At 36.7% G+C, this 24538-nt stretch overlaps 1 protein-coding gene and 1 pseudogene across 1 annotated transcript in view; both read right to left on the bottom strand.

Moving 5' to 3' along the window:
- The window catches only part of CFAP54 (cilia and flagella associated protein 54), a 290869-nt gene that overhangs the window by 132743 nt on the left and 133588 nt on the right, over nucleotides 1-24538 (bottom strand). The window contains exons 33-38 of the mRNA XM_047065944.1: nucleotides 20209-20439; nucleotides 18283-18425; nucleotides 16102-16283; nucleotides 14332-14559; nucleotides 3354-3577; nucleotides 3118-3253 (exon numbers count right to left, since the gene is read on the bottom strand). Of these exons, the coding sequence (XP_046921900.1) occupies nucleotides 3118-3253; nucleotides 3354-3577; nucleotides 14332-14559; nucleotides 16102-16283; nucleotides 18283-18425; nucleotides 20209-20439 (1144 nt within the window). The remainder of the gene's footprint in view (nucleotides 1-3117; nucleotides 3254-3353; nucleotides 3578-14331; nucleotides 14560-16101; nucleotides 16284-18282; nucleotides 18426-20208; nucleotides 20440-24538) is intronic.
- On the bottom strand, nucleotides 10778-11527 carry LOC124501604 (translationally-controlled tumor protein-like; annotated as a pseudogene).

Genomic DNA, 24538 nt, shown 5'->3' with positions numbered 1-24538 from the left:
CCCTGGTGAAGTTTTTCAGAACTAACTTCCTCTGTAATATTTTAAAAATTTATTTTCTAACAGATACTTAAGTCCTAAAATTGTAAAATATCTGAAATCAGAAAAACTTTAGACAAAAAGAAATTCTTTTAAAAGGCCTAAGAACCTCTTCTCCCTGTTTCTCCATTCCTACTCCTTGAACTAACCTATTTCTCAAAATACAGACCTCCTTGAATCTCAGTCTGATGTAGATGCTGTAGGTGTGTGTACATCTCAGTCTGATGTAGATTGTCCCTTGTAGGTATGTGTACAATGAGACATAAACAGTCTAATAAAATGCAAATTCCTTCCCATGGCCTATTAAGGCCCTATTTGACCTAGTCCTTCCCCTCTCCCAGCTTCATTAAATAAATATTATGTGTCAGTCACTACTCTAAGCTCAAGGATAATACAGTGAACAAAGTAAACCAAAGTTCCTACTTTATGGAACTTATTCTAGAGGAAGTAGAAATCCAAAAAACAAAACAGAGAAGTACATTATAGAGTATATTGAAGAATTATAAACACTGTAGACAGAAATAGAGCAAACAGGTACATAAATTTATACTGGATAAATTTATCTCATACAGAATATCTCATAAATTTCTTCATCTCATACAGAAAGTGACATTTAGCAAGGACTAGAGAAAGGTGAGTAAAAATCAGTGTGGATATTGGGGGGGGGGGGAGCAACGTTCCAAGCAGGGGAGCAGCAAACGCAAGAATACCAAGACAGGAACGTCTTAAAGAACAGAGCACTCCCCTGAATCCTGCAGGGGAGTAATAAGACATGAGTCACTGAAATCACAGGGGGATATGTGGAACATTAAGGCTATGATAAAGATGTTCACTTTATCTCTGAATCAGATGGGAAGCTGCTATAGGGTGTAAAAAGGAGGAATGACATGATCTGATTTAGGGTTTTAAAAGGTCATTCTACCTGCTGCATTGAGAATAGACTAGGCCGGAGGCAGGGGTTCAGGGAAGTTGGAAGCAAGAATGCTGATTAGGAAGTCATTGCATGAATCCAAGCAAATATAACAGTGGCTTCTCTATCAGAGAAGGAGTGATAGAGGCAGTGAGAAGTGGTCAGGTTCTGAACACATTTTGAAGGTAGAAGATTTGATAACCAATTTGAAGTGAGGTATGAAAGCAAGAGAAGAGTCCGGGACATCTCTAAGGTGTTTTGCCTGAACAACTAGGAGGACAGTGCTGTCACCAAATGAAGTGTGGAACACTTGTCAGAATAGGTTTGTTTGAGGTATACGAAACTTCAGAAGTTTATTAAACTTCCAAAAGATGACATTGATTAGGTAATATGATGGTTTTTTGATGGGTCAACTTGGTTAAGCTGAACTATGAGAACAAAGGGAGGGAAGTATCCATTTTGTAGCATACACACATGTCATCCCAGCTATTCAGACACTAATATAGCTGCCACTATGAAGGGATTTTGCCGGTACTAATTAAAGTCTCTAATAAATTTGCTTTAAGCTAAAGAGATTATCTTCAGTGGGCCTGACCTAAGCAGGTGAGTCCTTGATGTGCTGGAGGTCTCCCGACTCCAATCTCCAAACAGCATGCAGGTCTACAACTGCTTTCTCCTCACTGCATCATCCCTCACAACTGCCTAAGGATAAAAGCTTCTGGCTATACCTATAGGGTTCCTTCCTCCTCATGATCCTGACTGTCCACCTTACAATTGTGGACTTGTCTGGCCAGCCCCCACAATCACATAAACCAATTCCTTATAATAATCTTGATAGATGACAGATAGAAAAATAGATAGATAGATAATAGATCTTACTAGTTCTGCTTCTCTGACTGAACCCTGACAGATACAGGCAATTACGTGTCAACATAGTATTCAGGAGAAAGCTCTAGACTGGAGCTGTAATTTCAAGAGCCATTATCATAAAGATGGTACTTAGAGCCACAGACTGAATTAGCTCCCCAAAGGAGAGTATGAGACACTGGGGAGAAGAGGAAGAAGCAAAGCCCCCCTCCTTTTACCCTCTCCCGCATCTGCTCCGTTGCAGTCATCCAGTCCTTCTTTCTGTCCTACCTCAGGGCCTTTGCCCTTGTCCTAACCTTGGGCTGGAACTCTCTTTCTTTTGTATGACTGGCTATTTCTCATCAGATGTTACCATCTCCAAGAGGCCTTCCAGATCACCCTTGCTGAAGTTTCCACCTCCCACCCCACCTATCTCATTGACCGATTTTATTCTCTTCAGAAAATTGATAATGATCATAAATCTTTTTACATATCTGTTTACATGTTTATTATCTGGCCTGACCTTTACCCCCCAAAATTAAACTCCATAAAGCAAGAACTTAGACTGTATTCTCATTGCATGAAACATGGAGGGATCAAGAATATGCAAGGGCCATAAGGAATCTCTGTGAGAAGAAGAAAATGGAGTCCCCATTGTGTGATTGCAACACCACAAGCACACAGACTGGATTGTGAGGCAGGGACTGGATTTCAGCCCTCACATATACCGGGGGTCCTTGGGCAGGACACAGTCTGTAAAACTGTATGCAATGGCTCTGGTATTAGATAGTTGATACACATTTATTAAATTAACAAATGAAACAATCTACTTCCCTTTCCTCTACCTAACTCAAAGCTGCACCATGACTTTCATGGACCTTAGACAGTTTTGCCTTCATGAGTCCACACCTCCACCAAAAATATCAAAAATTATATTTTATGACTATGTTGGCATAAATACAAGTGTATTAATAGTAAAAATTAAGACATTTTCTTTGACCTAAAAGTTACTCTTTGTCTTCATATTTAAAAAATTAAAACATGGAGTGGGCCTCTGAAAGTATTGTGGCTCTAGACATTGTCCCCTCTGTGTCTAACAAATATATCAGCTCTGATCTGAATATAAGTTTCCTATGGACAAGGACTTAATTTTTGTTTACCCTGTATCTCGAAAATACTGACCATAGCAGGCTTTCGATAATGTTTGTTGCTATGAATGATAAATGCCTCAGTGAAAATAATACTTATCTGATCCCTAAATCTTTGTATTTAATACGTACACTCATTAGAAGTCACAACTGCATGAATAACAGAGCCAAACTCACCTTCTCTTCATATTCAGCTTCATATCTTGCACAAGGTTGTTGGGTAACATCTGGGCCATTGAACTTGGATATTCTTAGAAGAAGCTGGCGCTGTGCATATACCAGGAGCGGTGTCACTTGCTCTGTGTATCTCTCACTAGACAGGGGTAGAAATACATTGAAAAGGAGACATTCATTAAAATACATTTTTAAAACTAACGCTTGTCACTTTCATTTGCCCTTACAGTGCTACTTACTGTGAAATTGTATTGAACTGGATGGCAAGTGATACTAGTGTCTCCCATTTTTCCACTTGATATAAAACCTCCAGAGACTTTAACACAAAGTCATGGATCCATTTCAAATCAACCACATTTACATCATCCAACGGATCCTCAAAATTAAGGCTAGAACCACCATTATCATTTTTAATATTTCCATAGCAGCTTGGAACACTGAACTCTCCTTTTTCTTCAATAACCTGCAAGTAGCACATGGAAAAATAATTGTGTATTTTCAGATTTTACTACACACTTTTTCCGGAAACCAAATGTGATAAAAATATAACATAGAAAAGAACTGAAGACAGAAAAATTGAAATGTTTTTATTATGCAAATCCAAGCTATTCAACAGAACTTTCTATGATGATGGAAATGTGCTGTCTGTGTTGTTTGATACAGTAGCCACTAAGCATGTGTGGATACTGGAGCTATTGAAAAATGACTATTGCAGCTGGATTTTTAATTTTACTTAATCTTAATTAAGTTTAAATTTAAATAGCCACATACAGTCTAGTCATTACCACATTAGATAGCACAGACTGAGGTCTATACTTCCTGGTACACAGTCACTATCTATGTAAGTAAGGATATTAAACCAATAAGATTAAGTTTTGAGGAAGAACAGGTTTGAGTATATACAAATAATTAAGTTTCCATAATACATTGGTTGCATTCATCAGTTTGCAGCATAATATGTCCAATTTCCCAGTGCAAAGGTCAAACCTATGGAGAAGGAAATGTAGAAAACACAGTTTTTGCCTAAGTTAAAGAGATACCATGTAACTAATATATTAATTTCCCATGAGTCCCTGATGCATTTGTGTATACCCCTAGAAATTCTTGAGACAAACAAAACCCCTTAAATCCACCTATAAGCCAGGTTGCAGCCCAACAAATAGTTGGGTAACACAAGACCAGCCCCTCTTAAGCTGGTGTTACCATTAAGCATAATCCATGCATAGGGAAAGTAAGGTATCAACAAAAGTAGAGGAAAATCTCTAACAAGATTCATGGTCCTTGAAGTTGGAAGAAACCTAGGGAGTCATCTGGCTGTGCACTGCAATATGTATACCTCAAGTCAGGCTGTGTAGGTGTAAATAATAGTTGTGTCACATGTGACCTATGTGAATTTGCCTTCTTAGCATGGTCCCTGCACATGGGACATACTCAATAGGAGGTAGTTTCCATTTTATTGATGTTATGAGCTCCATCCCTCTAATCCACTGATTCTACAGTAAGACTTCCAGCAGCAAAGAGCTGCATAAAGAGCTATCTCCATTTCCTTTACCTCAGGGTTCCAAGTGGAGGCACTCTTGGCCTTTACTCAATCCTCTTGGTAAGTGTGGAAGAACTCAAGCCTGTCCCACTCAACTTTTCCCAGGTGGCTGCTCTATCAGAACCTGCCTGCCTATAGGATGACACATTCTTCCTTTAGACATGGGTAAATTTCCTGGGCCAGGCTGAAATAACTTTCCCTGGGCCATCCCCAAAGAAGAGGGGTATCTGCTATCGGTTAGTCATGCCTAGATCTACATGGTAAGTTTACTCCTGGGATGAGGGATAAGGAAGACCTCTGTGGTTTCTATATATTCCAATATAGTCTTTATCAACAACAAAGCTGATATTGTACCTCCAATCATCAAGAGGAAAAAAGTATTATCTATTTACTTCCTAATTTTGGTAACATTACCTAACAACATTGAGAAATAAACAGGAATGGCATTTGGGGTCAAAATAGCATATGGAAAGTGAAGTTTCTGGCCATGGTAAAGACAAGTCATTTAGTTCTGAAGATTAAGTATGGGCCAGGTGTAATTTTTAAAAACTTTTTCTTAAAAAAAATTTCTAACACTTACTAACTATAATAATATAATCCCACCCAACAAAGTATATTAACAAAAAAATCCTCCAAAATGTTACTGAATAATTACTGCTCACATTTTCTTCAGATCTTATAAATTTTTTGATTGCCTTAGTTTGAAATGGGATCCATTTCGGGGCGCCTGGGTGGCACAGTCGGTTAAGCGTCCGACTTCAGCCAGGTCACGATCTCGCGGTCCGTGAGTTCGAGCCCCGCGTCGGGCTCTGGGCTGATGGCTCAGAGCCTGGAGCCTGTTTCCGATTCTGTGTCTCCCTCTCTCTCTGCCCCTCCCCCGTTCATGCTCTGTCTCTCTCTGTTGCAAAAATAAATAAACGTTGAAAAAAAATTTAAAAAAAAAAATGGGATCCATTTCAAATGGATAAGGTCCAAACATTGCAATTATTTATGTCTTTTAAGGCTTTTTTTTTAACCTGTAGGCTCCATTTCCTCTTTTTATACTTCAATTTTTTGATGAAGAAGCCAGGTTGTTTGCCCTGTAGAGTTCCCATAGTCTGGATTTTACTGATGCATCCCCACAGTTTCATTCTAAATGTTTCTCTGCCCCCTGGATTTGGTTAGATTTAATTGCTTGGTTAGATTTAAATGCTTGCTCTGATTTATTGTTTTCCAACAAGTGTACTTCATAGGTATACTTCATCCTTCCATGAATTCATAAAGAATTGCAAAATCCTTATATGAATTTCAACATTCTTTCTTCATTTCTTACCTGAAAATTCTATAAAGAAAAATTTCTCTTCATCAACTATCAACTATTTGGTATGGTTCATATATGACAGGTAATCAGCCTTTTTTATTCACCAAGGAGTCCTGTTTCTTTTAGTGGGAAACAGTTTTTAAAGAACGCATCTGGGTGCTGAGATTTGTCACTTCTTTTTTGAGTCCTTTGAATTGCTTTGACACCTTTGTAAAATATTGACCATATGTATGAGTCTATTTTTAAGATTCTCTATTTATTCCATTGATATGTTTCTCTCTTTATGCCAATATCATGCTCTCCTAATTACTACAGCATTGATAAGCCCTGAAGTCAGGTAATGAGTTCTCAAATTTGTTCTTGGTATTTATTTTCTTTAAATTTTTATTCACTTATTTTGAGAGAGAGAGAGAGAGAGAGAAAGAGCACACATACATGCATGTGGAAGGGCAGAGAGAGGGAGAAAGAGAGAGAGAGAGAGAGAGAGAGGAGGGAGGGAGGGAGAAAGAGAGAGAGAGAGAGAGAGAGAGAGAGAGAGAGAGAGAGAGAGAATCCTAATCAGGCTCCACACTGTCAGCACAGAGCCCAATGTGGGGCTCAAACTCACAAACCTTGAGATCATGACCCGAGCAGAAACCAAGAGTAGGATGTTTAACTGACTGAGCCATCCAGGCACCCCTAAACTTGTTCTTTCTAAAGATTTTCTTGGCCATTCACTTTTCTTTGCATTTGCTTATAAATTTTAAAATGAACTGTCAATTTGCACCCCCCAAAAAAATGTCTGTTGGAATGTTCATTGGGATTTTACTGAATCGATAGACCAAATTGGAAGTAAATGATATCCTAGCAGTATTAAGTCTTTTAGTTCATGAACATGATACATCTCTGTGTATATTTACGTCTTCTTTTATTTTTTTGCAATGTTTTATAATTTTCAGTGTAAAAATCTTACACAAATTTCATTAGATATATTCTTTGATATTTGATATTTTGAATGGTATTTTTAAAATTTCATTTCCTAGTTGCTTTCTACTCATACAAAGAAATACAATTTATTTTTGTTATACTGACTTTATGGGCTGTTATTTTATTAGTTCTAGTAGTTGCTTTTTAGAGGCCTAAAGAGTTGGAATTTTCTATATAAAAATTCATAGTGTTCCTTTCTAATCTGCATGTCTTTTGTTTCTTTATATCCCCTATTGCACTTGTCAGGATATCTGGCATGATATTGAACAAAAGTGGTATGAGCAGACGTCCTTACTTTTTCCCAGTCTTTGAGGGAAACACACAATAATTTCACCATTAAGTATGATGTTAACAGTAGATACTAATTTTTATCAGGTATTCTTAGTTTCCTGAGAGTCTCTAACATCAGTGACATTGCTTTTGTTTTGCTTCCAACTGTATTAGTCTCTTATTCTTTTGATAATCTCTTCCAGAGTTAACTACTTCTGTTTTGAGGTAATAAAATGTATAATGATCCACTTCACATTTGGTGCTCTATGTATATGGTCTTTTCCTTTATTTCAACTTAGAATTAAGACTTATAATTCTTGTTTTTTGTTTTTTTGTTTTCATTATCAGTCCCAAAAGTAGTTTTCCCTGTAGAAGTTATCTGAACATAGTCTTATGCTTTCTAGTAGTAGTCTACAGCCAGGCTCTATCTTTCTAAGAACACTAGAAGACACTTAGTTTATTTTTTTTTCAATATATGAAGTTTATTGTCAAATTGGTTTCCATACAACACCCAGTGCTCATCCCAAAAGGTGCCCTCCTCAATACCCATCACCCACCCTCCCCTTCCTCCCACCCCCCATCAACCCTCAGTTTGTTCTCAGTTTTTAACAGTCTCTTATGCTTTGGCTCTCTTCCACTCTAACCTCTTTTTTTTTTCCTTCCCCTCCCCCATGGGTTTCTGTTAAGTTTCTCAGGATCCACATAAGAGTGAAACCATATGGTATCTGTCTTTCTCTGTATGGCTTATTTCACTTAGCATAACACTCTCCAGTTCCATCCATGTTGCTACAAAGGGCCATATTTCATTCTTCTCATTGCCACGTAGTACTCCATTGTGTATATAAACCACAATTTCTTTATCCATTCATCAGTTGATGGACATTTAAGCTCTTTCCATAATTTGGCTATTGTTGAGAGTGCTGCTATAAACATTGGGGCACAAGTGCCCCTATGCATCAGTACTCCTGTATCCCTTGGGTAAATTCCTAGCAGTGCTATTGCTGGGTCATAGGGTAGATCTATTTTTAATTTTTTGAGGAACCTCCACACTGTTTTCCAGAGTGGCTGCACCAATTTGCATTCTCACCAACAGTGCAAGAGGGTTCCCGTTTCTCCACATCCTCTCCAGCATCTATAGTCTCCTGATTTGTTCATTTTGGCCACTCTGACTGGCGTGAGGTGATATCTGAGTGTGGTTTTGATTTGTATTTCCCTGATGAGGAGTGTCATTGAGCATCTTTTCATGTGCCTGTTGGCCATCCGGATGTCTTCTTTACAGAAGTGTCTATTCATGTTTTCTGCCCATTTCTTCACTGGGTTATTTGTTTTTCGGGTGCCGAGTTTGGTGAGCTGTTTATAGATTTTGGATACTAGCCCTTTGTCCGATATGTCATTTGCAAATATCTTTTCCTATCCCGTTGGTTGTCTTTTAGTCTTGTTGGTTGTTTCCTTTGCTGTGAAGAAGCTTTTTATCTTCATAAGGTCCCAGTAGTTCATTTTTGCTTTTAATTCCCTTGCCTTTGGGGATGTGTCAAGTAAGAAATTGCTACGGCTGAGGTCAGAGAGGTCTTTTCCTGCTTTCTCCTCTAGGGTTTGGATGGTTTCCTGTCTCACATTCAGGTCCTTTATCCATTTTGAGTTTATTTTTGTGAATGGTGTGAGAAAGTGGTCTAGTTTCAATCTTCTGCATGTTGCTGTCCAGTTCTCCCAGCACCATTTGTTAAAGAGACTGTCTTTTTTCCATTGGATATTCTTTCCTGCTTTGTCAAAGATTAGTTGGCCATATGTTTGTGGGTCTAGTTCTGGGGTTTCTATCCTATTCCATTGGTCTATGTGTCTGTTTTTGTGCCAATACCATGCTGTCTTGATGATTACAGCTTTGTAGTAGAGGCTAAAGTCCAGGATTGTGATGCCTCCTGCTTTGGTCTTCTTCAAAATTACTTTGGCTATTTGGGGCCTTTTGTGGTTCCATATGAATTTTAGGATTGCTTGTTCTAGTTTCGAGAAGAATGCTGGTGCAATTTTGATTGGGATTGCATTGAATGTGTAGATAGCTTTGGGTAGTATTGACATTTTGACAATATTTATTCTTCCAATCCATGAGCACGGAATGTTTTTCCATTTCTTTATATCTTCTTCAATTTCCTTCATAAGCTTTCTATAGTTTTCAGCATACAGATCTTTTACATCTTTGGTTAGATTTATTCCTAGGTATTTTATGCTTCTTGGTGCAATTGTGAATGGGATCAGTTTCTTTATTTGTCTGTTGCTTCATTATTAGTGTATAAGAATGCAACTGATTTCTGGACATTGATTTTGTATCCTGCAACTTTGCTAAATGCATGTATCAGTTCTAGCAGACTTCTGGTGGGGCCTATCGGATTTTCCATGTATAATATCATGTCATCTTCAAAAAGTGAAAGCTTAACTTCATCTTTGCCAATTTTGATGCCTTTGACTTCCTTTTGTTGTCTGATTGCTGATGCTAGAACTTCCAGCACTATGTTAAACAACAGCGGTGAGAGTGGACATCCCTGTCGTGTTCCTGATCTCAGGGAAAAAGCTCTCAGTTTTTCCCCATTGAGGATGATGTTGGCTGTGGGCTTTTCATAAATGGCTTTTATGATCTTGAAGTATGTTCCTTCTATCCCGACTTTCTTGAGGGTTTTTATTAAGAAAGTTGCTGAATTTTGTCAAAGGCCTTTTCTGCATCGATTGACAGGATCATATGGTTCTTATCTTTTCTTTTATTAATGTGACGTATCACATTGATTGATTTGCGAATGTTGAACCAGCCCTGCATCCCAGGAATGAATCCCACTTGGTCATGGTGAATAATTCTTTTTATATGCTGTTGAATTCGATTTGCTAGTATCTTATTGAGAATTTTTGCATCCATATTCATCAGGGATATTGGCCTGTAGTTCTCTTTTTTTACTGGGTCTCTGTCTGGTTTAGGAATCAAAGTAATACTGGCTTCATAGAATGAGTCTGGAAGTTTTCCTTCCCTTTTTATTTTTTGGAATAGCTTGAGAAGGATAGGTATTATCTCTGCTTTAAACATCTGGTAGAACTCCCCTGGGAAGCCATCTGGTCCTGGACTCTTATTTGTTGGGAGATTTTTGATGACTGATTCAATTTCTTCACTGGTTATGGGTCTGTTTAAGCTTTCTATTTCCTCCTGATTGAGTTTTGGAAGCATGTGGGTGTTTAGGAATTTGTCCATTTCTTCCAGGTTGTCCAGTTTGTTGGCATATAATTTTTCATAGTATTCCCTGATAATTGCATGTATCTCTGAGGGATTGGTTGTAATAATTCCATTTTCATTCATGATTTTATCTATTTGGGTCATCTCCCTTTTCTTTATCAATTTTGTTTATTTTTTCAAAAAACCAACTCTTCGTTTCGTTGATATGCTCTACAGTGTTTTTAGATTCTATATTTCTCTTCTTCTGCTGGATTTAGGCTGAGAAGACACTTTGTTTAAACACACATTAAGTAAGAGATATTCTCTCAAGTAAGTTTAAATGCATTTTGTTTTTAGGCAACCTACATGATATGTTTTTTTCTTTAAGAAAAATGACCCCACTCCAAATAAATCAACATCAAAATAAATGAAGAGATCAAGATGACATCACCCAATTGTTTAAGTCCTGGTGTTGTGTGGATGGGTGAAAAGCAGCAGCCAGTTATGATGATGGATGATGGATCCAAAGTAATTGCCATTTTGTTAACATTTTTTCATTTCTAAACCATCCTTAAAGAAAATCATATATGGGGTCACATCATCCTCACGGTAGCCCAGCAGAGCAACCTTGCCATCTGGATTCATGTTTTCACCAATAAGGAACCAGTAGTTTTTGAAATTAGCAAAGATGTGTTTGATTTGTCTGCAGCCTCTGTTATAAAAGGTTTTACACTTTCCAGTCTCTGTTCTTCAAGTTTGCCTTACACTGATTTCCTATTATCTACGATGTATTTTTTGTAGGCTTTGTTTGTGAAGCTTCTTTTCTGCTAAGTAATGGTTCCTGACAATATCAATGTCAACAATTACTGTGTTTTCAGGACCTTCACCTTGGGGGCCTTCAGCAGAGTACATTTCCATCAATGATACCTTCTGTCCTACTGACCATCTTCCCCTTCACCTCCAGGCACAGCCCATTCACAACCTCCTGAATCCTGTAGATGTCAGAGAATATGTCGTCATGGCTGATGAGGTCTGGGTAGATAATCATGATGGTGAGCAGAGAAAGAGGACAGCATCCCTGGCTTAGCAGGAACCCAGAGCTCAGAAAAAGAGCAGTGCAGCTGGAGCAGCACTCAAGGGGAGGGGGCTGGTGGAAAAAGCAATATCAAATTTTGTAAATGCTTTTGCTGTATCCATTTCAATAGCCATATAATTTGTCTCCTTTATCCTATTAATATGGTGAATGACCTTGATTGATCTTTAAATGTTAACCTTACATTTCTGGGATAAACCTACTTGGTCATCATTTGTATAACTGTACATATCATATACCTCATTTGCATATCTTATATATTATTGGGATTGATCTGATAATATTTAATTAAGGATTTTTGTGTCTATGTTCATGGGTGATGTGGTTCATTCATTTCTTTTTGAAATACCTGTCAGTGTTAAGCTGGCTTTGTCGCTAAAAAAAATTTGGTATATGATTTATTATTTTGTCCTTATATGTTTGCTAGAATTCTGCAGCAAAATATTCTGTGCATGGAGTTTTCTTTATCTCAAAGTTCCTAATTATAAATTGTTTGTTTAATATATTTAGGGCAATTCAATTTTTCTATTGCTTCTTGTATCAGATTTGTTAAGTTCTGCTTTCCAATAAACATGTTCATTTTATCTAAGTTATCAAATCCATTAGTAAAAGTGGATAATAATATTCTCTCATTTTTCTTTTAATATCTATAGGATCTGTAGTTATATCCCTCTTTCATCACTCTTGTCAGTAATTTATGCTTTTCTTTCCTTTTGTTCTTCACTTTTGTTCTTCAATTTTATCCTAGGATTCTGCCAATTTTAATACTCTTTTCAAAGGATCAATTTATTAACTTTATTAATTTTGTTTTGTTTTATATCTAATTTATTTCTGCTCTTATTTTTTCATTTCTTATTTCATTTGTCTTTTTTACTTACTTTGGATTTAATTTGCTCTTATTTTTCAAGCTCCTATAGGTGCACACTTAGATAACTGATGTTATATCTTTCTCCTTTTCTATTAAATGGCTAAAGTTATTAAGTTCCCTCTAAGCACCAGTTTATTTGCATCCCACAATATTTGATACGTTACCATCAGTTTGAAATATTTTTAAATTTTCTTTTGTTTTTTTCTTTGACCCATGGATTATGTAGAACTGTGTGGTTTAATTTCCAGGTACTTAGGAGAGTTTTCTTCCTAATTTTTATTAATCTATTCATAAGGTAATGGTCGGAGAACATACTCTTTTAAGATTTTAGCCTTTTAAACTTTAATATGACTTAGTTTTTTCCTCTGCATATGATCCACCTTGGTAAGCACACCACGTGCACTTGTGCTCTGTTTCCAATCCACCTACATGTGGGTTGCACTTCAATTCTTACACTACCTACCCAGAACTAAGGTCAGACTCCCTACATTTACAGAATCAGTCCTCCACAAAACTGTCCTTACTTCAGATGTTAGCCACAAGTCTCAGGATGCCTGCACTTCTGACTAACAAGCTATAAATTTAGGGGTTTCCATAACCCCCTCGGGTTCAATAATTGGCTAGCACTCACTTAAAACACTATACTTGGGATTACAGTTTTATTATAAAAGATACAACTCAGGAACAGCCAAATGAAAGAGGTACCCAGACTGGAAGAGTCCTGGATAAGAAGCTTCCATGCCCTGTCCCCATGGAGTCAGGCTACAAGTGCCTAATACATCAACGCTTTCACCAACCTGGAAGCTCTTCAAGTATACTTTTAATATCTGTTATTAGGAACATATACATTTATGATTAGTGTGTTTTCCTAATTAATTGAGCCTCTTCTCATTATGAAATGTCTCTCATTATCTGTCAAAAGACTCCTTGATTTAAAGGTTATTCTCTCTAATATTATGAAGTCTTACCAGTTTTTTTATACTTACTGCATTCACGGTAATATCTCTTTCCACTGTCTTATTTTCAATCGATTTCTTTACATTCAGAGTACTTCTCCTGTGGTCAACTATACATGTCTTTGTTTTTATCCAACAATCTCTGCCTTTTGACTAGGGTGTTTAAACCACTTACATTTAATATAGTTATTGATATAATTGGGTTAGATTTATTATTTTCTACTTGCTTTCTGTTTGGCCCACATATTTTTGTTCCTCTGTCTCTTTTTTGCTGCCTTCTTTAATTAATTGACCACTGTTTAGTCTTTCATTTCACTGCAATTGATTTTTAGCTATATCTCTTTATCTCTTTTTTGGTAGTTACTCTAAGGATTATTAAATGCATCCTTAACTTATCACAGTCTACATAGAGTTAATATTGTACCACTTTATATTTATATAAAATGTAAACAAAAATGACAGTTTAACTTTATTTACTCTCAGTCTTTTGTGCTATTGTTTTCATATATTTTACACCTGGAATTTTATAAACTCCATGATTCAATGTGCTTATATGTTTATTAATTTTCAATGTGTTTAGGTTATATTAGGTTTCCATTTTTTCCATTTCATTTTCATGCTTTAAACCACAGGGTGTAGATTTTAAATTGCTGCAAATTCTATGAGATCTGGCATAATAGAACAAGGAAAGATAAAGCAGTGAAGTAAAGAGAAACTGACAAGCTATTTGATCTCACTTGGAGGCTTTTTCTCTGACAAAAAAAGTTGCTATGAGGATTAAATGCATTACAGCTTATGCGGAAGTTGAAGCTCAGTAAGTGTCACTTTCTCTTTCCTTTAAAAAATTGAAAGTTCAGGCTAAGATATTTGTAATTAACATCAGTATATGCTGTGCATTGTGAACCAAATAATGAGAAGCAAATGAATTATAGAAAAGCCAAGTAAGAACTCAAGGAAAACATTAACTTCCATTTATTCCAAGCTGCATGGTAAAAATTATTTGAGTACAATAAAAATAATTACCCAAATGCCCTTACCTTAATAGAATTGGTATTTTGCAGTTCTATTAACATGTCAATAAGTAATTCTGCTCCCAAATAGAATGGCAAAACACAGGTACAGAGGAAACCATCCTGGCTAACAGGAAATGTTTTATACAGATCCACTGCTTGTTTAAGAAGTATCTGTAGCTCCTGAGTAAAGTTCCAAAAGGTCCTACAGCTATTCTGAAGCAGAGTCCAATAGCCTCCACGATGAGCAAGAACCTAAGACAAACACAACATTCAAAAGATCCCAAAGTTTCAAAAGTTAGAGATCTCTGAACAACTTCATCTTTCTGCAAAAATAATGTCAATAATAAAAATAACACCATTTATTATGTGTCATTTACATCATTACCTCAGTTAATTCTATCAATAGCTCCTATGAAATAAGTATATACTAGTATTCTACTTAATTTAGAGATAATGAAACAGAGGCATGGAGCTAACTTGACCAAGGTCACGATCTGCTAAGTGGTCAGCTAGGATTTGCACACCAGGAGTCTGACTCCAATATTCCCATTGTTCTGGGCTCTGGGAATGTGGCAGTGAGCAAGAGTAACTGGGTCTGCCCTTCTGCTACTTCAGTTTCTTAGGGGAGACTGAGACTAGATAAGTAGACAAAAATGTAATTTCAGGGAATAATAAGTATTGTAAAGAAAAATAATGCAGAAATGGGTCAGAATTTGACAAGCATGGGAGGATATGTCCTTTTAGATGGAGTGGTCAGGTTTGCTTAAGGAGGTGACATGAGCAGAGACTTGAATGTTGAGTTGAACAAATCATGTGAAGGTGAGAGTAGGGGTGTTGGGAGGAGTAGAAAATTTGAAACCAAGGGAGCAGCAAGTGCAAAGGATGGAGGATGAAGCTGAGGGATGAGGAAGGGTCAAGCAAGCTCAATGCTGTCAAGATCACAAAGAGGAGACTGGACTGAACAAGTGCAAGATGAACTGAGTTCCAAGAAGAGAGCAGGACCCAGACCTTCCAGGACCCTGAAGCTGGTGGAAAGGATAAGATGCAATGCTTGTGGTCAAGGGGGTTGATGTGGGCTTACTTCACATTTTTTAAGAAATCACCCTCTCCACAGACAAAATGGGAACTCAAGTATTCCAGAAAGGATAGATTTCCCCTCAATTCTTGAGAGGTTTGAAGCATATGCTATTGCTGCTATGAGAAAAAGAAAACTAACTTATTTATGGCTAATGATTCCAATTCTGAATTTAATAATGCATCATTTAATATTTAAGAAAAAAAGAGAAAAGTATTTGAGAGAAGACACAATTGGCCTGTAGAAGTGGGGCATCAGGGCCAAGAGTAGGGCTTTCCTGTAGCCTAGAAAGAGTGTTTCCTGTGCTAGAGAGAATAAAGGGGTCTATGGTGTTCTAGGTGGCAGCAAGACTCCAGAGAGGAACAACTGGTGTCACCAGATGCCATGTACCAAATACGGCAAGAAAGTGGCACAGGAATATCTGAATATTCATGGAGATTACGTAGACAAGGACAAAGGCTATCTCAGCTCTGAACCAATGGATAACTGATGACTAAAGCAGCTCACCCCTGTCACTGACAACTTGACAACGTGTAAATCCTCAGCACTATGGCAGGCAAACCTCAAAAATGACTGACATGAAATTCAGCAAATTTGGTCTCAAAGTTGAAACTAAAATTATGGATAGTAAGTAAACGAATACAATATATCTTACATGCCCAAACTGATGCCCTGAGATTCATGTCTATTACATTAGCAAATTAGAAAGACCACCTTACCATTGCTCTCCTGCAATATAAAAAGATTTTCATAAAATGATCCAATAGACCCAAATTTGCTGCTCGATCCTTTTCTTTAGTACTAAGACCTGACTGAGAGTCTGAGTCATAAACTGTTTGTGTCTTTGACACATTTTCACCACTCATTCTGGAATTAATAAATGTGGAAAATTCTTCAGCATCTACAATACAAAAATAAAGTATAACATTATTGAAAACAGAAAGTTCCAGAAGACATAGGTGATAAACATCAAATCAGTAATTAAGGTAAGAAATGCTATATAAATTTGGAGGAAGCACAAGATTATCACGGACACAGTGCACCAAGAAAAGTTTCTAGAGAAGGAGGCTCTTAGATTAGGTCTTTAAGGGCAGCCATGGTTTAGCTATGCGGGAAGACTATGAGGAAGAACATTCTGGGCAAGGGTGATGGCCAAAGGAACAATGCAGAGGCAGGAGTGTCATGTTTTCTGAGGAACCAATAACAGGATCCCACGGTTCCTTAATTTTCCCCTATACAGTCCATTCCCAGAACACATGGCAAGTAGCATCCCCTGGAGCTGGGCAGTGCAGCAACCATGTCCACTCCTTATCCTGTGGGTGTGGTATAAAGACACAAATTTCTCCTACTACAAACCTTCTTTTAAAACTCTGCATTAAAGAACAAATCTCAGGACACCTGGGTGGCTCAGTCGGTTAAGCATCCAACTTTTTTTTTAATGTTTATTTTTGAGAGAGAGAGAGAGAGACAGAGACAGAGCATGAGCAGGGTAGGGGCAGAGAAAGACAGAGACACAGAATCTGAAGCAGTTCCAGGCTCCTAGCTGTCAGCACAGAGCCCAACGTGGTGATCGAACTCACAAACTGCAAGATCATGACCTGAGCTGAAGTCAGATGCTTAACTGACTGAGCCACCCAAGTACCCTGGTTAAGCATCCAACTCTTGATTTGGGGCTCAGGTCATGATTTCACAGTTCATGAGATCAAACCCCACTTCAGGCTCTATGCTGACAGCACGGAGTCTGCTTGGGATTCTCTCTCTGCCCCTCACTTACTCGCGCATGCTCTCTCTCTCTCTCTCTCAAAATAAATAAATAAACTTAAAAAAAAGAAGTCTCAATAGTGGAATATTCTATTGTTGATTCCATGGGAGGTCTTAGGCATAAAAACTCAAGGAGCTGTATATTATAATCTACTTATAAAACTCAGACTCTATGTCGAGGGAATTTACTTTCAAATACCTCAATATTCATAGTATAACATGAAGGTACCAGTTAAATCTCATCTATACCCTAGAAGAAATCAGAAAGCATGTCAAGTACCTCAAATATAAATCAACACTCCTGGGGCAGCTACCCAGCACATGAAGTATCTTGATCAGTAATAAGTACATAATACTTAAAATACCATTAGTAAAAATCTACACAAGAAGGTCTGTATTAGCATGAAGATACCAGAAATAAATCTTTATTTATGAAGTGAGTGGTATTTAGGATAGGTGATTGTTTAGGAATAGTGTCATCACTTGCAGCACCCAGATCAAGAGCCCTGTTCATCTGCATTTCTTCACCTCCCAGGGTGAGTCTCCTGTCACCTGGGCAGATGACAATACTGGTTGATCCTGCCATTCAGATGAATAGTATTGCGCTCATCTTGGAGTAAGCTGTCATGGAAGGTGTGAGTCAGAGACCCTAAGGCAAGAGTGGACTGCCCTGAGTACAAAATCAGTACTATAAAACAGCTATGTGAGTGTTTCATGCCTGCTTGCATCAGTATGTTTGGTGGAATTTGTCCTGAAATTTACTTCCCCTAAAATATAACACCTGATAGCAAGACCTCACCTATCTTAACAATCGGAGGCTACCAACATTTAAAAAGAACATTCTATTTGGTGAACAGCCAAATTGTTTAGGTCAGAACATAACATATATATTTCCAAATACATATCATGAATCCATAAAAATACAGAAAAATTTTTAAAATTGAGCAAATAAGAACCTCCTACAAAATATCACAACTCAGTTAAAACCCCAGGTCATTGGAAAACGATGTGTGCACCCCTGTGTGTCTGTGGGGTGTGTGTGTGTGTGTGTGTGTGTGTGTGTGCACATGAGTGTGTTGCATCAGTGAATAAAAACCTAGAGGCAATTTGACAGTATATAATATATTTATTTATTTTACCTGATGGTAAGTTGGCCTTTCTTTTTTTAGCTGTATGAAGGAAATCAAGTATTGCTTTATAGTTTTCTAAAGTCAATTTCACTGTTGGTAATACTGTTCCAGAATTATATAGTGAGAACATATTAGGATCACATGATCGGAAACTGCAGGAGGAAAATATCATTAAGAAAAAAAAAATATATATATATATATGTATATATATATATAACTGAATTGAATCCATCAAATACAATCTACTTTAATTTTTAAAATATTTGTGAGTTAATGCTCCCAAATTTTGGATCATAACATATTCTGGCACTTAACCAAAGCCAAAAAATTTCCCATTAAATTTTAAAGTTATACAATGTAACTTTGCTCTTAGGGATTTTTAACATCAATATCTATTTCCCTGAAAGGGCCCTTGAAAATGGGAATGATGATCTATACTTACTCTAAGGGCTCTGAAATAATAATTTATGTTAAATTAACCTGATTTAAGCAAAACTCAATGAAGATGCTTACTATATAAAGCAATGTGTCCATGATCAATACTATTTTTTTAAAATAAGGTCTACACAGTTAACAATCCTCCACCATACACACATACATACATACAAAAATACATAGATTCATAAATACGGAGTATGTTTTCATGGTTTTAGTAAAATTGAATTTAGCACCAAGTTACCCTGATACAAATTTGGTCATTGTCTAATTGCTGTGCTATGAAGTACTCATACCCTCTCTCTCTGCCCCTCCCCCACTGGCTCACATGCTCTAGCGCTCTCTCTCTCTCTCGCTCTCTCTCTCAAAATAAATAAATAAACTTTAAAAAATACCCTTTTACAGTCTGTCACAGTCTTTCCTTCTTCCAATCCATTTGGTATGTTGCTGCCAGAGAAATTTTTTACCATAGCCCTGCGTAAAAATCCTTAATAATCTCCCACTGTATATAAATTGAAGTTCCAATTTAATAGACAGTTAAGACCCTCTATGATCTGGTACTGACCTATTTTTTAAATTGTTTCACACCACTCCCTTTAATTTGCTGTAGATTCTGGTCAGACCATTTGGGGTTCTCATCTTGTGTTTCCTACCTGGGCTCTGACTCACGTTCTTCCAACTACCTGGAATACTTCTTTCTCTGCCTGTCTTGCCTATCCATCATGAACCAGGCCAAGTGGCCCCGCTCCATGCAACCTTTCCTGTCAGTTTCAGGTCAGAGGAAAGCCTCTTTCCCAGGAACAAAGAAGACTTTGTGCATACTTCACCTTCTACCATTATTTATAATTATTCGTTAACATTTGAGAGCTGCCCGACCAGACTCTACCTTGTGTGTCCTGTTCATCTTCGCATGCCCATTGCACCTGTCTCAGTACTTTGAATCTAATAAGTGCTTAGTAGTACTTTTTGAATGACAGACTCTACTCATCTTTTTAATTATGACATAGTATTACATATTATGTATGTATCTTCTATTTTTATCTTTGTTAACACTTTAGCCAAAGACACTCAAGAACTCAACAGCATCTTGAATTAATAATAGGAAGTTTACATTTATGAGAAAATACTATCTGTGCTTATAGAGGCTTAAAATATACTTCAAAATGAAACAGAGATTCGCCTAATAATACCTACTAATAGCTACAGTTATACACTTAATATTAAATTTCTCTTGAAATTATGCTTTCTCCTTTACTGAAAGCTATACTGACAAATATATACAAGCTACAGGCAGATTAGTACTTCCCAAGTGCTTATATCCAGGACCTGTTTAGGAAAGATCCTGAGACAAGAAATTAAGTAATATACCAATGATCAGTAAAGAGAGAAGCACTCTGTCAACCTCTGTAAAGTATTATCTACATTGGAGTCCTGAACATACAAATAAAATTCATGTTCATAAGATTAAAGGAGTTTCATTCACTGATAATCATTCTATACCTGACCACTGTGTGTGAAGTGCCAAATTTCATCTTCGTTCGTTCCGCTAGTTTCGTTAAAAGCAGGGAGAAGTGTGCACTTGCCAGATACAGGTTCATCTGAGCTCTCCAGGGCATCTCCTCAAGAAATAGTTGATGGAACCTCTTCCTTTTCACAAAATTTAATATTATAGGATTCAAGTTCTCCACCAGGGATCGATAGGCAAGTTTTCTAACATCAGTTCTCTTATTTCTGCCAAGGGAGAAACATATTTTGAAATTACACAAACTTCCAGATACGAAATAACGAAGAATGATTCCAATTTGTACAAAATGCATCAAGAAGTCATTTGATTGCCCTTATGCAAATTTTTCTGGCTTAGCCATCATTTCCTTAGAGCTAATAATGTGAAATAGGGCAGCAGAGAAGGCACAAAGATAAACAAGAAGGATGAAGACACTACATATTGCCTTCCATTCTTTCTGATGCCGATGTCCTAAGCTCAAACCAAATGGCTTTTCTTTTCCATAACTGAAAGGCTACTGAGATTAGACAATTAAATTATAAGACAATGTTCATATTCATCCCCTAACTTCAATATTAAACAAGAAAATCTCTGTATTGTTCCTTAAGGAAAAAAAAATGGAGCAAAATTTTTTCCACAACTAGACTACAGCAGAAATAAAATGTCAATCAACTATAAACAAAATGACTTCATAAATCCATATTCAATATGCTGTGGAAAAAACTAACATTTCAAAATGTAGCTAACAGTTCATATCGTAAGCATAACATATATTCAATTTTTTAAAATTATTCCTATCAAAATCTCAAAGTAGTCCCACTATTTTTATAGTTGCATAATTGTTTATATGGCATGACTTCAAAGTACTTCTCCATCTGAACATAAGGGTTCAACAAAGGGAAACAAAAGTAATATAAAAACAGGGAGGGGACAAAACAGAAGAGATTCATAAATATGGAGAACAAACAGGGTTACTGGAGGGGTGGTGGGAGGGGGGATGGGCTAAATGGGTAAGGGGGACTAAGGAATCTACTCCTGAAATCATTGTTGCACTATATGCTAACTAATTTGGATGTAAATTTTTAAAAATTAAATTAAATATATTTTAATGTTTATTCATTTTTGAGAGAGAGAGAGAGAGCAAGTGGGGTGGGAGCAGAGAAAGAGGGAGACACAGAATCTGAAGCAAGCTCCAGGCTCCAAGCTGTCAGCACACAGTCCAACACGGGGCTCGAACTCGCAAGCTGTATATCATGACCTGAGCCCAAGTCGGACGTCTTACCAACTGAGCCACCCAGGCGCCCCTCTTTTTTTTTTAATGTTGACAACATTGCTGCCCCATTGATCAGTGGATTCTATCTGACTTATACTGAAGAAAGGGAAAAAATTCTCAGTTGGTAAGTGAAAGTGTCTTGTTCAGTTTAATAGATGTTGTGCCTGAATCTGACACAACACACACACATGCACACACACATGGAAAAAAAAAAGAAGCTGGATGGAAGGAAGATAGGTAGGTAGATATGTTGCTGCACCAGAGGCACAGACATTTTCATGTTGAAAGGAAGGAAGGAAACAATCTTTTAACAGGTAGTATTTACATTATCATTCAGTGCTAAATATTTTGTATTTTGTTAATGATTTCCTTTTAATCTAAGGGTGGTTTGTGGGTTTTTTTTTTTTTCGAGCTTCTTGTGTTGTTTGGATGTCTTAGTGATATTATTTGGTTTCCAAACAAATGGGAATGTTTTAAATAACTCTACCTTGAAAATAAAACTCTAATTTCCAAAATAAAAATCAATCTTGTTCCTGTATGAGGAAATCAAGTCTCTTCAAAATGTCTAGGAAGAGTTTGATAGGACTGGCTGCATCTTCCCTGCACTGAGGGTGAGAGAGTCCAGCAAGAGAAGAGGGGAGTCTTCCTCTATGTATCTTGTCAAGGCAAGAACACACTCCAATGGCTTGGAAGAGAGGCAGAGCCAGCCCAGAGGGTGCAGCATGCTTCTTCTTTTACCACGTGAGCAGTTCCTAACATTAAGGGCACTCCACAACCAGCTCTGTCTCTATGAGCCACAGATATGAGCAGACCCAGCAGCCACAGAGGAAGCTCAGGAAGGACAGTCAGCATAAATAAACACTCAGTGACATGGAACCATAAAAGGAAGGCGATGGAAACCCGAAATAGGAAAACATTAGAGAATCCAGACACTGTCAGCTGTGTATTCGAGCTTTAGCAAATGAGTTAATACACTGACACCAGTGGACATAGGATTCAGGATTCATACCATTATAAAAAAGAGTTACAATTAGGAAAAGAGAAAACACTGGAAAACATCCTGTAGAGTGGAACTGAAACTGGACCTATCAGTGTGAATTTATGGTTTTAGACAGATACATAGGTCTAGTTAGGTGGACATATATATTTCCCAGTTCTTTCTGCTGAAAGGGCCTAGAAGCACAGATACATCAGGAGCCACTAAAAGGAATCAACTGGTTCCAGGACCAGGGCAGGAAAGTACAAGATGAACATCTTGTGGTAAATCAGAGGAAGCTCAAAAACATGATGGGGACACATCAAAAAGATTAAGGAGCCAGGCTGAAAAGGCTCCTGCTGGCCAAATTTGGAACAATTTGAGACTCAAAATAAATAATGATGTTAATTTGATAAAGGGTATTCACAAAAAATAAACCTACCACAAATACCATTCTTAATAACAAAACGTTGAAAGCTTGAAAGCTTTTACTCTGAAACAGAATCAGACAAAGATGCCCACTAATACCATTTCTTTCAGCATTGAAATAGCAGGCTTAGTGAGAGAACAATAAGCAAGAAAAAGGCAGTGGGGGCAGGGAGAGTGTAAGGATTGAAAATAAAGGAATAAAACAGTTGGTAATCATAGACAGTATGATTATATATTTATGAAACCCAAAATAAACTACAGATAAAGTATTACAATTAATCAGCAAATTTATTAAGCCCATGGAAGACAAAGTCAATATATAAAAAAAAAAAACATTCTATTTCTACATATCAGCAACAAATTAAAAATGAAATTCTAAAAAGATATTTCTAGTAACTTAAAAAAATACCTAGGAATTAACCAAAGCAACGATGTGCAAGACACTTTCTATTTTCACAGAAAATAAAAATTACAAGGATAATTTTAAACTATATAGAACTAAATGAGAATAAAAACACTACCATATACTAAAAATTGGAAGATACAGCTAAAATAGTGATTAGAAGGAAATGTGTTAGTCTTCAATGATCATGCTTTCTGATTCAAAGCAATCCCTACCAAATTTCCAACATTTTTTTTTTGTATTTTTAAATTAACAATGTAATTTCCATTTTCCCCCAGGAATTACTTCTAAATGCCTATTTAAGTTTTTTAAATGCAGAGAATCATTTTTACTCTATCTTTTCAAAAATTGGTCTCTACTGTGTCTGATTATAGTAATGTGGTTTGTATGAGTACAATGTTTGAAACTTATTGAGACTTGCCTTATAGCCAATACTGTAAATGTTCTGTATGTGCTTTAAAAAATAAATGCTTTTTTAAAAAATCCTCTAAAAAATAAGCATTTTCCAGTTGTTGGTTATCCATGACCTTTTTTTCTCCTAAATTTAGAATGAAGTTGTCAATTTCTGCCAAAATACTACCAAAATTAAATGAGGTAAGCATTCCACATCTGTATATACTCTTAGTGAAATGTTGGTTCAGGTCTTTTGCTCATTTTCTTTTCTTTTTTTAAGATTTTATTTTTAAGTGTCTTTTGATCATTTTCTAATTGGGCTGTTTATTTTTATTATTCTTTTGAATTTTGAGAGGTCTTTATATATTCCAGATATAAGGTCTTTCTTGGAGACGAGCTTTGCAAATACTTCATCCCAAGTGTATAGCTTGTCCTTTCATCCTTTTCATAGAGTCTTTTACTAAGCAAAAGTTTTAAATTTTGATGAGGACTGAGGTTGTATGGTAAACATATGTTTAGTTTTATAAGAAATCCCATAGTGTTTTCCAGAGTGGCTGAATCATTTTACATTCCCACCAGCAGTGTATTAATGACCTAGGTTTTCCTCATGATTGCCAGTATTTAGTGTTACCACTGTTTTTTATTTTTGCCATTAAAATAGGTTTTAATGGTATCTGTGGCTTTAATTTGTGTTTCTCTAATGGCTAATGATATTGATCATCTTTTTATGTGTTTATTTGTCATCTATATATAAGTAAAACTTTATTTGTTCACAACATGATTGTCCACACGGAAAGCCTACATCTATGAATAAATTATCAAGTAGTATTGAAGACAGTTGTTTACAAATCA

The sequence above is a fragment of the Lynx rufus genome, unplaced genomic scaffold (assembly GCF_022079265.1).
Source record: "Lynx rufus isolate CCGP_SWC_20201006 ecotype Redwood Valley unplaced genomic scaffold, mLynRuf1.p SCAF_7, whole genome shotgun sequence".
Classification (NCBI taxonomy): Eukaryota; Metazoa; Chordata; class Mammalia; order Carnivora; family Felidae; genus Lynx; species Lynx rufus.
The sequence above is the reverse complement of the archived record's forward strand: the minus strand, read 5'-3'. Positions and strand labels throughout refer to the sequence as shown.